At 42.3% G+C, this 18,126-nt stretch overlaps 1 protein-coding gene across 1 annotated transcript in view; it reads left to right on the top strand.

Moving 5' to 3' along the window:
- The window catches only part of sfmbt2 (Scm like with four mbt domains 2), a 74,972-nt gene extending 57,163 nt beyond the window's left edge, over positions 1-17,809 (top strand). The window contains 7 exon segments of the mRNA XM_034163179.1: positions 4,300-4,439; positions 13,879-13,988; positions 14,576-14,751; positions 14,885-15,054; positions 15,215-15,466; positions 15,633-15,755; positions 16,954-17,809. Of these exon segments, the coding sequence (XP_034019070.1) occupies positions 4,300-4,439; positions 13,879-13,988; positions 14,576-14,751; positions 14,885-15,054; positions 15,215-15,466; positions 15,633-15,755; positions 16,954-17,094 (1,112 nt within the window). The 3' untranslated portion in view covers positions 17,095-17,809.
- The last annotated feature ends 317 nt before the right edge of the window (positions 17,810-18,126 follow it).

Raw genomic sequence — 18,126 nt, 5'->3', positions numbered from 1 at the left:
CAAAGTTGAAGTTGTGCCGGGGCTGGATCTTTCAACAAGACAACGACCCTAATACTGCTCAAAATCTACTAAGGCTTTCATGCAGAGGAACAAGTACAATGTTCTGGAATGGCCATCTCAGTCCCCAGACCTGAATATTATTGAAAATCTGTGGTGTGATTTTAAGCGGGCTGTCCATGCTCGGAAACCAACAAACCTGAGATGTTTTGTAAAGAAGAATGGTCCAAAATACCTTCAACCAGAATCCAGACTCTCATTGGAAGCTATAGGAAGCATTTTAGAGGCTGTTATTTCTGCAAAAGGAGGATCTACTAAATATTGATGTATTTTTTCTGTTGAGGTGCCCAAATTTATGCACCTGCCTAATTTTGTTTAAAGAATTATTACACACTTTCTGTAAATACTATAAACTTCATTTCACTTCTCAAATATCACTGTGTCTGTCTGCTATATGATATATTTAGCTGAAATTTCTGATCCAGACAACCAATAATTTATAAAGGAAAATCATAGAAATCATCAGGGGGGCCCAAACTTTGACATACAACTATATCTTAGTTAAATCTTATAAGTGCTTCAACCAACCCGATAATTATTTGGCATTAAGTGTGTTGTCCTGACAGGAATCTTTTGGATGAAAGCTGAACTGTAAAAGTGACCTTTTAGTCTCTTCCATGAAATCAGATTCAACTATAGCAGCATTCAGAGTGAACACTTCCGCCCTAGGCCCAAAATGTCCACAATAAATAAAAATACAATCAATCAATCAAGGCCCCACGCTGAACTGGATTTATTTGAGGCCAGAACTCAACTATTCACGTTTTTGTCTAAATCAATGTGGGAGTGTTGAGAAAATGAGACTTCAAAACACAAAACCTGACACGATGGTGGACTAATCCCTAATTCTGAACCTTTACGGTGCTGCAGCAGTGCCGTCTGACATTGTGCCTGCAGAAGAACGGCCACCTAAGAACATTCATGCAGCTTTGGCTGTGACACCTGCAGCTTTAGCAACAGTCCGAAAGTGAGAAGCTGAAAGTAAGAAGCAATGTATCAGGAAGTGACCATCATGGTTAGGGATGGGTATTGATAAGGTTTTATCGATATCGATGCCATTATCGATTCTGCTTATCGATCCGATTCCTTATCGATTCCCTTATCGATACCTCTTGTGAATTTTGTACTAAAAGTAGGCTTTATAGGTTTTCTATGTATTTCCTTGAGTCTTAAAGTAAATACATATGAAATTAGTCACTGTATCCTTGATCTCTGGACATAAATAAAAATAAACAAAAAGGTGTTTCACTTTGAAGTTATTAATTCCGACTGAATTCTATCGTTCCATCTTGACTTGTCAGAGAGCCGCATAACGTTTGGAGCTGTGTGAACAGAACGGAGGACAATTCTCGTTTCTTTCTCCCAACAAGACAGGAGTCCCAGTTAGTAACTTTAATCTGCACAAAAGTGACTCACGATTGACATATTCAGGGATGAAAGAGGTGAAAAACAAAAAAAGCTGAAACCCAAAATTACCCTCCAACACCACCTGCACGAAAATGTTTCAATTCTAGAAGCTCTGAAATGCAATCTGGGACTATTCCAGACGATAAACTGCAGTGAGTGCAGCATCCATTTAGTGAGAAAAAAAAACAACTTTCTTTATTCAAATTCATTCCAGTAGTATTCTGCTCTTACTAGGATGCAGCAGTTTTCTAGTTTGGCAGATAGTTCTGGAGGAAATCACTGAAAAAATTAACACATTGAAAATATGGTTTTAAATAAAACAGGGATGAAATGGAGGTGTGAGAGTCACTAGGTGTTCACAGGAAACGCTTATTTATTTCTGTATGTATTTATTTATTATGTTCATTGTTAGTTGCTATTATATATTTTCTGCTGTGTTTCTATTCAGGTTCTTTTTGTGTCTTTCTCTAAAATTGTATATAATGATCATTAGATTATTAATATATAAGCAAAAATAAATTTAAGGAATATTACAATTTGAAAACAAATGCACCTCCGAACGTGATGAGAGCTGCAATTGCTAAATGCTAACTTTTAACATTGAAAATGCCATAGACATGCTAACGCGTTAGCATCGCTCGCATTTTTAAGTTATAAAATACATCTGTCAGCTGTTTCAGAAGACCATAACAGGTCGGTTTAACATAGAAAAGGTAAATAATACTCACAGATGTATGTTCTTTAGGGTTTTAGGCGGGGGAAATTAAGCGAAAGAAAGAAATAAACGAAGCAATCGACCGAAGCATTGCTTCAATCTGCGAACCACGCTTCGATTGGTTCAAGGTTCAACCAAAGCCACGCTGCAGAAAAGTTGATTAAGGACCCGCTGCAGGGTCTGTAATCAATGTAGAGAAATGATCATTTTCCTGACAAACACCTGCCAAAACAACGGCCACTCTGAAGGACCGATAACAGAATCGTTAAGCACAAAGCTTATTGATGTCGGTGGATCGAATCATTTCTTAACGATACCCGAAAGGAACCGGTTCTCGATACCCATCCCTAATCATGGTGATGGACAACAGATAAAACTTTGATGAGAAGGATGAGAATGTTCAGCATACAGATCTTAGAATGTCACAGGTTTCAGCTCTGTGGGTGCCACGTCTCCTGACGTCACCTCGAAGAGCACCACGTTCATTACGTCAGAGAGAACTTGGAACATCAAGTGTTTCCTGACCCAGGAGGAGACCAGAGTCCATCACTCTGAACCGGTCAGGCAGTCCAAACTAGGGATGTACCAATCCACAATTTTTCACTTCCGATCCCGATACCTGAATTTGGGTGTCTGCTGATACCGATACTTTTCCGATCCGATACCAGAGCTCTGTTTTCTTTAATATTATTATTATCATTATTGTTGATTTCATATGAGGATTTTCTTAAAAAGAAGACCAGAAAAATCAGCTACAATTTGCCAGAAGGTGCAGCAGCTAAGATGAAAGCCTAGATTTGATGTTTTGGTGAAAGAATTAAGTACTTTTATTTTTTTATAGCCTTTTATAGCCTTATTTTATAGACAAAGAGAAAAGGCAGCACTCTCTCTCTGCCCGTCTCTCTCGCCCTCTCTCTCTCTCGTTCTCTCTCTCACCCTCCGTCTCTCTCTTTTTCTTCCTTTTGAAAACAGTGATTTTCGTGCTGCCCAATCTTCAAACTTTTGGAAACATGAAGCCTTTTAACTGTAAAATAAATGTATCATCAGACGATGCTCATGTGCAGGATTTTAATGGAGACTTTTTTCCAGCGGACAGAATCTCTGTTCGGCTCCTCCTCAGCGGCACACTGAGCTGCTTTTCGTAGTGTTTGACAGCCTCTGGACGGTGAAGCAGCGAACTGTTTAGCACAAATTTTCAGCAACAATTCAGTTAATTTTTTGGAAAATCTGTGCTTGACGAACCGACAATTCGAACCCGAGAGCCGAGCAGAAATTTGCCGCTAACTGCAGCTGAACACTGCGTTAGAGAGCTCTCTGAAACAGCCCAGGTTCAGAAAAATCCCTCCTCCTCCCAGTCGGCAGTAAACAAGCAGAGAGCAAAAGTTGAGAGGATTCACAGTGGCTCTTCTCCAGTATCGGAAAAAGTCGCAGGTTGGATCAGTATTTTCCGATACGTTTAATATAGATTGAAGAGGATTTGCAAATCATTGTATTCTGTTTTTACTTACATTTTACACAACGTCCCAACTTCATTGGAATTGGGGTTGTACACGGGCCCAAACTCAGTTAAAATAAAGTCTTATTTTATTTTACGTATCGGAACCAGATACCGATCTGGGATCGGATCGGTCCCATCCCTCGTCCAAACCCACAAGAACACTGGGCCCTTTCATCCGCGGTGAAGATGAAAACCTGTTTTTTGGGCCCAACAGATTTTTTTTAATCACCTTCCAAAGGGCCAAACCACGGACAGAGAGCTGGCTGAGATAGGCGTACGCGGCTGCCAAGATCAGACGTTAATGAAAGCTAAAGGAGGTGTTTGATCAGGACGACGCAACAAGCTGGTGGCTGCCAGAGCGGTTGACCACCCATCATACAGACCTGATTTATTTCATTATAAGACTTCTGTCCTACTCCAAACATTAAAAAAACATCCATGTCATACAAGGGTTTGTCTGCAGATGTGTTCCAAGTACTGCAGAAGAGTGTGTCGAGCTCTCTCACACACATGCACACAATTATGTTAAACAAGAATGAAGGTAACAAGAGTTTTGTTGGGGAAGAAGAAACAGAAGTTGATGTTGGAATCTAAATTTCATGTGGTCTTTCTTTAATTGCAGGCTCAGCCAACAGCAGGTACAGCTGCTCCAAGATCTTTGTCAACCACCGTTGTTTCTCAGGACCGTACCTCAACAAGGGGCGCATAGCCGAGCTGCCACAGGCCATTGGACCCGGAAAATGTGTGCTCGTCGTCAAAGAGGTGGGATGTGTTGAGGAGCAGGGTTCAGTGAAGGCAGACTGTGAGGCGTGGATGTCTTGTTAACCACCTGCAGTTTCCCAGCAGCACCTTCATTTTAATGCGAGGAGCTGTCAGTCAAACCTGTTTACGCGGACATACCGTCGCTGCCGCTCACTCAACCAGCCACTTAATTTCTCCAGAGGATGCATTTGTGTGCGAGCGCGCAGCGTCCAAAATCTGTTCAAGGTTTTATTTTGTGCCAACGCATGAAACATGAAAAAAGTAAAAGCTTTATTTGCAAGCTTAGTTAATAGTTGTTATCCTATTACATTACCTAGTTTTACACTCCAGTTATTTAAAAAAAAGCTGCTCCTCTAAAGTCACAAGTGATCTAAATGCATCAGGATAATTTGAAGTCACTCATGAGACTGGATAGTGTTGTTCAGGTATCTGCTCCCTGACTTGTCTATTAAAAAGATTGAGATCTAGATTGGACGACTGCAGTGCTCCATTTTCTGGTTTACCGCAGTCCAGAATTAGGGCTCTCCAGTTGATTCAAAATGCTGCTGCCAGACTTTTGACACGAAGCAGAAAGTTTGACCACATTACACCCATTTTGGCATCTCTTCACTGGCTTCCTGTCCCTGTGAGATCTTCTTTTAAGGTTCTGCAACTAGTCTATAAAATTGTTAACAGACAAAAGTCTGCGGGGTCAATGCTTTAACTGAGGGAAGGAGGTTGTTCCTCAAAATCTCGCAATACATGACCCCGGTCATCCTCTCCTTAATACAGTGCAGTCGTCCTGTCCCATGTGCAGAAAAACACCCCCAAAGCATGATGCTTCCACGCCCATGCTTCACAGTAGGGACGGTGTTTTTGGGATGGTACTCAGCATTCTTCTTCCTCCAAACACGGCGAGTGGAATTAAGACCAAAAAGTTCTATTTTGGTCTCATCTGACCATATAACTTTCTCCCATGACTCCTCTGGATCATCCAAATGGTCATGGGCAAACTTAAGACGGGCCTGGACGTGTGCTGATTTAAACAGGGGAACATTCCGTGCCGTGCATGATTTTAACCCATGACGTCTTAGTGTATTACCCACAGTAACCTTGGAAACAGTGGTGCCAGCTCTCTTCAGGTCATTGACCAGCTCCTCCCGTGCAGTTCTGGGCTGATTCCTCACCTTTCTTCAGATCATTGATACGCCACGAGGTGGGATCTTGCATGGAGCCCCAGTCCGAGGGAGATTGACAGTCATGTTTAGCTTCTTCCATTTTCTAATAATTGCTTCAACAGTTGATCTTTTTTCACCAAGCTACTTGGCAGTTGCCCCGTAGCCCTTTCCAGCCTTGTGGAGGTCTACAATTTTGTCTGTGGTGTCTTTGGACAGCTCTTTGGTCTTAGCCATGTTAGTAGTTGGAGTCTTACTGATTGTGTGGGGTGGACAGGTGTCTTTATGCAGCTAAAGACTTCAAATAGGTACTTCTAATTTGGAATAATAAGTGGACTGGAGGTGGATTTTTTAGAGGAGGACTAACAGGTCTTTGAGGGCCAGAATTTCTGTTGATTGGCAGGTGTTGAAATACTTATTTGCAGCAGTAACATGCAAATAAATTATTAAAAATTCATACATTGTGATTTCCGGAGTTGTTTTTTTTTTGGGGGGGGGGGGGGGGGATTATTCTCTCACAGTGGACATGCACCTAAGATTAAATTTTCAGACCCCTCCATGATTTCTAAGTGGGAGAACTTGCAAAGTCGCAGGGTGTTCAAATACTTATTTTCCTCACTGTACTTTCCCTTTCGTATGGCTAGTATACTGACATGTTTCTATGCTTTTTACTTTTAAATTCATTTTATTACTAAACGGAGCGGGCCGTGGCCTCATCTTTACCTAAAGTCTGGGTCTTTTAGTGAAGCTTAGGGCTAGTGGGCGGCGATCACCTTAGTATTTCTTGTCGCTTAATGCTGACAAATTATACTGTATTTGTTGTCTTTCTGATGCCTGATTCTGTTTTTTTTCCTCTCTGTTTAAGGTGCAGCTCCATCCAGAGATGGGTGTGGTGTCTGTTTCTGAAACCCTCCTGTCCTGTGCACCGGCAACATTTCCTGTATATTCGTTTTGTACAACCCCAATTCCAATGAAGTTGGACGTTGTGTAAAATGTAAACAAAAACAGAATACAATGATTTTCAAATCCTTTTCAGCCTATATTCAATTGAATACACCACAAAGACAAGATATTTAATGTTCAAACTGATAAACTTTATTGTTTTTGTGCAAAAATTTGCTCATTTTGAAATGGATGCCTGCAACAGGTTTCTAAAAAGCTGGGACAGTGGTATGTTTCCCACTGTGTTACATCACCTTTCCTTCTAACAACACTCAATAAGCGTTTGGGAACTGAGGACACTAATTGTTGAAGCTTTGTAGGTGGAATTATTTCCCATTCTTGCTTGATGTACGACTTCAGTTGTTCAACAGTCCGGGGTCTCCGTTGTCGTATTTTGCGCTTCATAATGCGCCACACATTTTCAGTGGGTGACAGGTCTGGACTGCAGGCAGGCCAGTCTAGTACCCACACTCTTTTACTACGAAGTCACGCTGTTGTAACACGTGCAGAATGTGTCTTGGCATTGTCTTGATGAAATAAGCAGGGACGTCCCTGAAAAAGCCGTTGCTTGGATGGCAGCATGTGTTGATCCAAAACCTGGATGGACCTTTCAGCATTGATGGTGCCATCACAGATGTGTAAGTTGTCCATGCCATGGGCACTAACACACCCCCATACCATCACAGATGCTGGCTTTTGAACTTTGCACTGCTAACAATCTGGACGGTCTTTTTCCTCTTTTGTCCAGAGGACACGACGTCCATGATTTCTAAAAACAATTTGAAACATGGACTCATCAGACCACAGCACACTTTTCCACTTTGCGTGTGTCCATTTCAAATGAGCTCGGGCCCAGAGAAGGCGGTGGCGTTTCTGGATGTTGTTGATGTTTGACTTTCACTTTGCATGGTAGAGTTTTAACTTGCACTTGTAGATGTATCAATGAACTGTGTTAACTGACAATGGTTTTCTGAAGTGTTCCTGAGCCCACGCAGTAAGATCCTTTACACAATGATGTTGGTTTTTAATACAGTACCGCCTGAGGGGTCGAAGGTCACGGGCATTCAATGTTGGTTTTCGGCCTTGCCGCTTACGTGTAGAACGTTCTCCAGATTCTCTGAATCTTATGATTATATTATGGACTGTAGATGATGGAATCCCTAAATTCTTTGCAATTGAATGTTAAGAAACATTGTTCTTAAACTGTTGGACTATTTTTTCACGCAGTTGTTCACAAAGTGGTGATCCTCACCCCATCTTTGCTTGTGAATGGCTGAGCCTTTTGGGGATGCTTCTTTTATACCCAATCATGACACTCACCTGTTTCCAATTAGCCTGTCCACACCAAACAGGTGTTCTTTGAGCATTAAAGAAAGCATGCAAAATTGGACTAAAACAATCCGAGAAACTGCGAGGTGCTATATTTTCCAGTATTTGTTTTTCTTTCTTTTTATTTTTATTTTTGATAACTCTCACATCCGAGGGGGCGAGGTTGATGATGTGAGGGGGCGTCGCCCCCAAACGCCCCCTCGTGGCGCCGGGTCCGATTCAGCTGATTATAGGTTGAAGAGGATTTGCAAATCAGTGTATTCTGTTTTTATTTACATTTCACACAACGACTCAGCTTCATTGGAAATGGGGTTGTAATTTATGTCTGTATCATGGCCCAAGCAGAGAGTCACCCTTTGAGTCTGGTCTGCTTGAGGTTTCTTCCTCTAATCATCAGAGGGAGTTTTTTCTAAACACTGTCGCCTGTGTTCTTGCTCTGGGGGTTGGTAAGGTTAGACCTTACTTGTGTGAAGCACCTTGAGGCAACGTTGTTGTGATTTGGCGCTATATAAATGAAAACTAATTGAAATTGATTTAAAATAAAGGCGTAAAAATCCTAATTGTTTGAACAATAATTCTTAGTTGTTCAGTTACTTATGGCCTCTGAGAACAGATGAGTGTTGGATAAAAATGGCTTAATTGTTAATGAGATATTTCAGTGCCATTGTGGTGGTGAACAGAAACTGGGTCACTGTCCAAATACTTGTGGACCTGACTGTTTGTGGTGGCCACATGAAATCCTGCATGAGGTCACAGTATCACCTGACAAATGAACTCATGATGCCACGCTGACAGTACAAACTGCTGGTTTCACTTCAGAATGCACAGACTCAGAATCCATATCTTTAAATGTTTGTCCCTTTGGTTTAGTTTGGATCCTCTGTGTTTTTTTCTTGAGCATTTTTCAGTTTCAGTTTATTTCATTTATATAGCGCCAAATCACAACAGAGTTCCCTCAAGGCGCTTCACACAAGTAAGGTCTAACCTTACTAACTCCCAGAGCAACAGTGGTAAGGAAAAACTCCCTTTGAGACTCAAAGGGGTGACCCTCTGCTTGGGCCATGACACAGACACAAATTACAGAACAATTCACGGACGAATATACAAGAAATGCTATTGGGGCACAGGACAGGAGGATCGCCAACACAAATACCACACCCATCTCTGGATGGAGCTGCACCTTAAACAGAGAAAAAAACAGAATCAGGCATCAGAAAGACAAGAAATACAGTATAATGTGTCAGCATTAAACAACAAGAAAAACAGAGAAATACTAAGGTGATTGCCGGCAACTAGCCCTAAGCTTCACTAAAAGACTCAGAATTTAGATAAAGTTGAGGCCGCGGCCCGCTAAGTTTCCTAACAAAATTAATTTAAAACGGTAAAAAGCATAGTAACATACCATACCAGTATGCTAGCCAATATGAAAGGGAAAATAAGTGTGTCTTAAGTCTGGACTTCAAAGTCTCTACAGAATCTGACTGTTTTACTGATGCAGGGAGATCATTATACAGAACAGGGGCACGATAAGAGAAAGCTCTGTGACCCACACACTTCTTATTCACCTTAGGGACACAAAGTAGTCCTGCACCCTGAGAACGCAAAGCCCGGGCCGGTATGTAGGGAGGTGCCAGTCGGTGAACAATTTTATAGACTAGTAGCAGAACCTTAAAATCTGATCTCTGGCAGCAGCATTTTGAACCAATTGGAGAGCCCTAATGCTGGACTGCAGTAAACCAGAAAATAGAACATTGTAGTAGTCCAATCTAGAAGTGACAAACACATGAATCAGGGTCTCAGCATCAGCCATAGACAGGATGGGACAAATCTTCACTACATTTTGCAGGTGGAAGAAAGCAGTCCTCATAATATTTCTAATGTGGAGGCCAAAGGACAATGTAGGATCAAAAATTACCCCAAGGTTCCTCACTTTGTCAGTGTGATGTATGACACACAAGCCTAGGCTAAGCGTTAACTGGCCAAATTGATGCCAATGTCTCACTGGACCAAGAACCATCATTTCAGTCTTATTGGAGTTTAAAAGTAGGAAGTTTCTAGACGTTTCTGTGTAGGCTCTCAGTTGTCCAGGTGGTTTCCATAGTAGAGAAGCTTGAATCTTCGACTGGACTGGGTTGCTTGACGTGAGGACGTTTCGCTTCAAATCGCAGAAGCTTCCTCAGCTAAAATTCTTGCTCTGGTAGTCTGACTTCCATCTTGACTCTTGTAGAGAAGAATAAAACAGAAGCCAACAAAAGCTGGAGTTTTTAACCTAACCAGACCCCTCCTACCGAGAGGCCGACTGCTACAGGCTAGTGACTAAACAATAGCTCTAATTAGCACCTGTTGTGCTCTAGTTAGCACCCTCCTAATGACAGGGCAGCTGTCCCTCCTAATGATGGGACGGAAGACTCTCCTGATGGCTCCCTTGACGACTCTCCTGATGACGTGAATGACTCATTACCATGAACAAAAGACTGCTTTGACCTGAGTACCCCATTGTAAACAGGGGACAAAGCGTGTCTGAGACCCCCTCCCCGGTTAAGGCTGGGTTTCAACTGTTTTACAAAGAATGCTTCCTTGACACCTCTCTCAAACCATTTAGCCTTTTGTGTAAAGGTTGCTTAGTCTCACCTATGTAGTGTTCGTTACAGTTTTCCTGACATCTGATAGAATACACTACATTGCTCTGTTTGTAACTAGGGATCCTGTCCTTAGGGTGAACTCATTTCTGTCTCAAGGTGTTAACCGGTTTAAAGTAAACTGGGATTTTGTGCTGTCTGAAGATCCTCTGTAGTTTTTCCTCTACTCCTGCTAAATAAAGGAGAGACACTCCTCTTCTTCTTGTCTCCGTCTCCTGTCTATCTGGTCTCTTTGTTTTCTGGGACTTCTGCACTTTGTCCAGGGACCATCGTGGGTACCTACATACTGTGAGGGCTTTCCGTACAAGTTGTTGTTCTTTAGCCCTTCCCTCTGCAGTTGTGGGCACCTGTAGGGCTCTGTGTTGAAGAGTCCTGATCACCCCGAGCTTGTGTTCAAGGGGGTGGTTTGAGCCAAAGAGCAGATATTGGTCAGTGTGAGTGGGTTTTCTGTAAACCCCTGTCTGGAGCTGCCTGTTCTCTCCAATCGTAACATCACAGTCCAAGAAGGCTAAATGGTTGTTTCTGGAATCCTCACATGTGTTCCAATATCAAGTTCACACATTTTGTTCTTCTCTACAAGAGTCAAGACGGAAGTCAGATTACCAGAGCAAGAATTTTAGCTGAGGAAGCTTCTGCGATTTGAAGCGAAATGTCCTCACATCAAGCAACCCAGTCCAGTCGAAGATTCAAGCTTCTCTACTAAGTTTCTAGACATCCAACTTCTCACTGATGCAAGGCAATCCTCTAAGGATTTTATGTGAATGAGATCACCAGCAGTTATCGGCATGTATAACTGAGTATCATCTGCATAGCTGTGAAAGGTAATCCCAAAACGCCGCAATATGTGCCCAAGGGGTGCTATATAAAGGGAGAAAAGCAGGGGGCCTAAGGCAGAACCCTGTGGAACCCCAAATTTCATGTCACTAAGATTATAGGTAGTGTTACTGTACAAAACACAGTGAGAACGACTGGTCAGGTAGGATGTCAGTCATGCAAGGGCACTCCCATTAATCCCGTAATGATTCTCCAACCTATCAAGTAGAATATGATGATCCACGGTATCAAATGCAGCACTGAGATCTACAGCACCAGAACCGTTGTGGTGTCTGAATCCATTGTAAGCAGAAGATCATTCACCACTTTAGTGAGAGCCGTCTCTGTGGAATGATATTTTCTAAAAGCAGACTGCAGTGGCTCAAAGAGATTATTCTCAGTAAGATAGTCTACGAGCTGCCATGACACCACTTTTTCCAGAATTTTAGAGAAAAATGATAGATTTGATATCGGCCGATAGTTTTTCAATACACTAGGGTCAAGATTAGTTTCTTAAGTAATGGTTTAATCACTGCAGATTTGAAACATTTAGGAACAGATCCAGAAGTTAAAGAAAGATTAATAATTTCCAGCACAGTCGGCCCAAGAGTGGACCACAGGTCCTTAAACAGTTTTGTTGGTATAGGATCAAATAAGCAGGTTGTGCTTTTTGTAGCCATTACGAGTTTTGTCAGCACATCTAGTGAGATACTATCAAATTCTGTAAATCTAGGTTGTACCTCAGTAATGGCACCCACCTCAATAGCAGGGTGTAGTGGCTGGGTGAAGGCATGCTGGGATATGTTTAACCTAATGTCTTCTATTTTCTTCTCAAAGTAATCCAGGAAATCTTGTGCTGTAAAAAGGAGAGCGAGCTACAGGTAGTTGTCCATGAATAAGTGTTGCCACCGTGTCGAACAAGAAGTTTGAGTTATGCTTGTTTTTGTTGATCAAATCAGAGTAATAGGTCCACTTTGTAGCCAATAATGCATGTTTATAGTGTAAGATAGTATCACGCCATGCAAGGTGGAATACTTCTAATTTTGAATGACGCCATTTCCGTTCTCGACCTCTAGCGTTATGCTCGAGGTCACGCAGGTAATCATTGAGCCAAGGTGACTGTGATTTGGGGGAGCGCGGTTTTAACAAAGGTGGCACAATCATGTTGAGTGTAGTTTTGAGTGCCGAGTTTATCATATCCACAAGACTGTCTACTGATTTTGCCAAATGTGAAGCTCAGACATCAGACAGCCTCGCTTCAAGTTCAGTGTTAGTTGAGGAGTTGATGCATCGCCATAATGATATATAAGGTTGTTGTTCCACTAAACACAGCAGCAAAACTGTAAACTTAATAAGTGAGTGATCACTGATGTAAGAGGCATGATGTCAATAATTGTGACAGCAATACCATGTGCGAGAACCAAATCCAGGGTATTTCCACTAATGTGCATCGAGTCCCAAATGCATTTTCCAAAATCCTAATGCATCCACAATTTCCATAAATGATTTACAGAGGGAATCAGAAAGCTTATTTATATGAATGTTAAAGTCTCCAATGATCAGAATGTTATCTGCACTAGTTGACAAGTTAGAGATGAACACACCAAATTCATCTAACAATTCAGAATATGGGCCAGGAGGCCTATATACAGTGACAAAGTAATAACGCTGATTTTTATTCTTCTGATCTTGGCAATGCATAATATCCTGAGCAGAGCGGAGAATCAGATGCTCATATGAGTTATATTTGTGACCCTCAACAGCTAATAAGTTAAACCTAGATTTATAAATAAGAGCAACACCCCCGCCTTACTTTGTATCATGAGGGATGTGACTAAATGTGTACGCCAGTGGGCAGGCCTCATTTAAGGGGAGAACAGCTGTAGGTTTAAGCCAGGTTTCACATAGCCCAATCATATCTAAATGATGATCAATAATTAGATCATTAACCAACAGTGATTTTGAGGATAGTGATCTTATGTTAATGAGACCCAGACTAAGGACCTCAGTGGGGTTGACAGTTGGACTGTTTGGGTTTAGGGGTGGTTCCAGAGTAGCATATATAAGGTGCCTGGAAGTAGGTTTAGGTTTGAGACATTCCATGCGCGTTGTAGGTAGCAGACATGAAATCTTTGATATTGCTGGAACAACCATTGGGCCACCCTCAATTTCTACATCATCCAATGTAGTAACGGGTATTAAGTTTGCAAAGCATATCCCTCTGTGATTTTTATGGACACTTCTACAGAAGCAGGCCACAGTCTCAACTTGTTGAATTTCCCTCCCTGGCAGATAAACTGTACTATCACCATAGTGGATTTTCTGCACTAATTTCCCTGCTAAGCTAATGGATTCCACACCCATATTTGTCATAAGCCTTGCAGGGTCTCTAATCACCTGCTCCGTGGCCTGCTGTAAATTTCTAATGTTACCCTCCCTGTAGAGCTCTGTCTATGTTCGCAGACAAGATGGCGGCGCCTTCCCCAGTAGGGTGGAGGCTATCTGGCATCAGCATTTTTCAGGTGAATGTTTTCTTAAATCAAAATCCTTGATTGGCTTCAGATGCTGAGCATGCTGATCAATGCCGCTTACAAGCCCGGACGAGTCCTGAAGGAGCTGCAGGAGCTGGAGGACCAGAGCTGGGACTGCCAGGAGGAAACCCTCAAAGCCAAGTAAGGACAGCGTGTAGACACATTGATATATGTTTCGGTTTGTTTCTCTAGAGGAAAATATCATGTGGAACATAACCAACAATGAACCAAATGATTACAAAATGTCCTCCTTCCTCTGTGGTGGAAATCAATGCTGACAGCTGACTGCAATATCAACAGTTTAACTGCACATTAAAAAATGTCTCGAGGCCACAGGTTCATCCATCACCTGTCCTTGGGCTTTTCTGTTCTTCAGTCACAATCAGCACTAATAGGCGTCTGAGTCTTTGAGGGGTCCTGATCTATGAGACGACCCTCTTGTTTAGTCACATAACTGAACAGGTCCAACTTGTCCTTGAGCTCTGAGGACAATGTCTCACATCTCTGGACCAGAATGTGTAGATGGTAGATTGAAATGACGCAACGTCAGCATCACCCTTGGAATCTCGGCTGTCCTCAAGCAGCCGGCTCTCATGTCATAACGGCGGCGGGCAGTCATCATTCATCGTGGGCCACGGTGACGGATGACACGGCATTTAATTATCCTTTGTTCTCATGAATAAAAGTGGCCTCTGGCTGACAGTGTGGTGTTGTCCCCACCTGCTCAGATACAAAGGGAAAACCTACCGCTCCACCATCCGAATCGTCCGCTTTGCAGACCAAATCCCAGACTTCTGCCACAAGATTTGTGTCAAGCTTCAATGCTGCCCCAACCTCCTCAGCCCCGCTCTCATCACAGACAAGTGCCCGGAGAACTGCTCCATACAGACCAAAACCAAGTACAGTGAGTGTCTGTAATTACACACCACAGTCACCAAGAAAGTCCCAAATCAAAGTGTCAGCCTGTGCAATTACCGGCGCTGATTGGTTACGTTTTTATTTTGTTTGAGGTGCGTTGTTTTTGTTGCGTTCTGCAGCTTGTTACTATGGGAAGAAGAGGAAGTTGTCCAAGCCGACGGCAGAAGAGGACGCCGCAGAGGGAGAGCTGGCCAAGCCAACACGCCGCAGGAAGAAGAGAAAAGCCATCTTTGTGCAGAAGAAACGCCGCTCCTCCACCATGGACTACACCCACGCTGGCTCGCCACAGGTTAGACGCACTCCAAGTCCACAACACAAAGGCCCCACTGTGCCAGAGACTCTAGGTACGGCATTAAGACCGGAATCACAAGATTCCGGTCTTAATGTCGCAATGATGATGCTCAACGTTTAAACTAAATAGATAAATAAAATCCCCTTCCATCTCTCAGGACAGCGATGAAGCAGAGGTCATGTTGCAGTCTAGCAGCGAGGACGGCAGCAGCTCAGAGCCACGAGATGACCCACCAGAAGAGGTGACCAGTAGCCGTCCACGCCGTGCTGTAAGGCTGCGCAGGGCAGCCAGCATGGGCGCTGCAACAGCCAGCCGGGTGGGTCTCGAGGGCCGCAGGAGGACAACTCGGTCTCTGTCAGCCTACAAGCAGGACGCTGACTACCAGCCGCCCAACCGACAGGATGAGGAGGTGAGATGGACGAGTGTCACACTCGCAGCAGTGGCTAGGTTGATGAGCTGACTTACTCTGTGTGTGTGTGTGTGTGTGTGTGTGTGTGTGTGTGTGTGTGTGTGTGTGTGTGTGTGTGTGTGTGTGTGTGTGTGTGTGTGTGTGTGTGTGTGTGTGTGTGTCTCAGGCTGAGGGAGAGGAGGGTCAGCTGGTTCTGGACAGGAACCCTCTGGAGTGGAGTGTCGAAGAAGTTGTCCAGTTCATCAGTTCGACGGACTGTGTGTCGATGGCCAGCATCTTCCAGGAGCAGGTTCGCACCCTCACACCAAGACTATGCTGATTATTTTATTATCGTTTTAATTGGCTTTAGCTCCTCAGGGCTCCATGGACCCCTGAGGTTTATATCAGTGGTTTCTTCTTCTTTTGGATCCCAGATATTACAGGTTATGTCTCTAAAGGAGATGTAAATCTAATTTTCAAACATCTGTAGTGCAGATGATACAAACCAGTATTTACCGTAGACCCTAACCCTGGACATGTAGTCATCAGTTTTCAAAGAGATTGACTGATAAACCTCATGTGTCCAGCAACACTTAGCTGAGGTCCATGTCGAGAGCAGGATCCTTTTTTGCAATGACTGTTGGGTAGGTCAACTGAGGGTGGTCTCTGCTGGTATCAACTGAGACCACTGACTGATCAGTGGTTATTCCATTTGAATAATCAATAGATGATCCCTAAACTCATCTATGATCTCTAGCATCTCCATTCAATTCCTTCCTTCAAAATAGGATCTTCAATCAAAATTGCTCAATTGACAATCATCAATGTCAGCGTCAATGTTGGTAACGTTTGTAATGTCAATGTGAGAGTTAGGTTAGAAAACTATCAATGGTAGGGTTGGATAGGTGGTTTATTATATTGACCAATCAGTCGATGGTTACTCAATTCAAACAACCTTTCAGTCAACAGAAAACTGTTGGTAGAAGCCAACTGTCTGATTGAGGATCAGTTGATGTTAGTAATGTCGTTCTAACAATCAGTGATGCCGGTAACGCGTTACTTAGTAACACATTACTCTAATCTGACCACTTTTTTTAGTAACGAGTAATCTAACTTAGTTACTTTTACAATTGAGTAATCAGTAAAGTAACTAAGTTACTTTTTCAAGGAGTAATCAGTAATCAGTAATTGGATTACTTTTTCAAAGTAACTGTGGCAACACTGCTAACAATACAACCCAACCCTAACCCAGTTGAAGTTGGGGTTGGGTTAGGGTTAGCTGAGGCTGGTCACTATTAATTGACCAGGATGTTCCACGTTCCAGCTATGACTTCAATAAGGACAACTGATCTCTATCAATACATAAGGAATCACTTTCCAAAAATCTATATATTTTGTCTTATTTAATATAAATGGGACAGACACACACACACACACACAATGACTCTGTTGAACATGCTGTTTTTTTATTTACAGATTTGTGTGTGTGTGTGTGTGTGTGTGTGTAGGACATTGACGGTCAGGCTCTACTGCTGCTGACTCTTCCCACTGTGCAGGAGTGTATGGACCTGAAGCTCGGACCCGCCATAAAACTGTGCCACCAAATTGAGCGCGTCAAGGTCGCCTTTTACAGACAGTTTGCTAACTGACATTGGCACACGCACAGGAAGTGAAGTCCACTCAGTCCAGAGAGACGGACAGATGGAAAACGCTGCATCCTGATAGAAGACTGGTTTGGGAAGTTCTGAAATGGGAATTGTTTTTTCCTCTTAAAGAAGCGATGGAAGAGAAGGATTTACTTCTGGGACACTGTTGGCACAATGATGCAATGCAGCAGATGGAGAAACTCCCGCTGTCGAGTCCAACAGAATTAAACAAGTCCATCCAAGTGCTTTACAGATCTGTGATTTTATTTTTTTAGATGGATTCGTTTCTTCAGCTGATTTTATTTCTTTTTTCTTTTGTGTGATAGAGGAGAAAGTATATACTTTCTCAGTAATTATTGCTCATCATCACATATTCCCCATTTATTCATTCCTATTCATATTATTAAATATGATCAATGATTTAATATATTTGGATTATTTATTATTGTCAGAATATGTGAAGATTAATTTGACTGTTTGGATGTAAAGAATTTAATCATTTTCTCAAACCTTTTTTGTTAAGATTTTTAAATTTCTGAATCTATTTAGATTGACATTTAAGCTCGTGTTTGTTGAGGGGGCAAAGACGCCCCCTTGTGTTCATACGTAAACAATCCCCTCTTTATTTTTCCTGACAAAAGAGATCAGTCATGTCAAATATTTTTTCATCTATGCAAATGTATTTTTGATATATGGAATAAATTTGTATTGATTTGTACCTGTTTTTTATGGTTTTGTTTCAGTAAAATATGCATACTGAATGTTTTTAATATAATTTTACAGTCATAATGTGACACACTGTGCTCAGCTCCCACTTTTAGGATCAAAACTTCAGCAAGACTCGCTCCAAAGTTTCCATCACGATGCTTCTGCACGAGTCCATTGACGCTACACTGTTTTAAATTAGTTTAAAATTTACCAGCTCCACCCCACCCAAGAGTGTAAGGTACTGTCAATTTTACACACACACACACACACACATCTTTTAAAAAGTTGTCTGAATGCTGCCTGAAATCAGAGCAGCATCTTTAACAA

Source organism: Thalassophryne amazonica, chromosome 22, assembly GCF_902500255.1.
Source record: "Thalassophryne amazonica chromosome 22, fThaAma1.1, whole genome shotgun sequence".
In the NCBI taxonomy this organism is placed as follows: domain Eukaryota; kingdom Metazoa; phylum Chordata; class Actinopteri; order Batrachoidiformes; family Batrachoididae; genus Thalassophryne; species Thalassophryne amazonica.
Note: the sequence above shows the minus strand (reverse complement) of the source record. Positions and strands in the feature narration are given on the sequence as shown.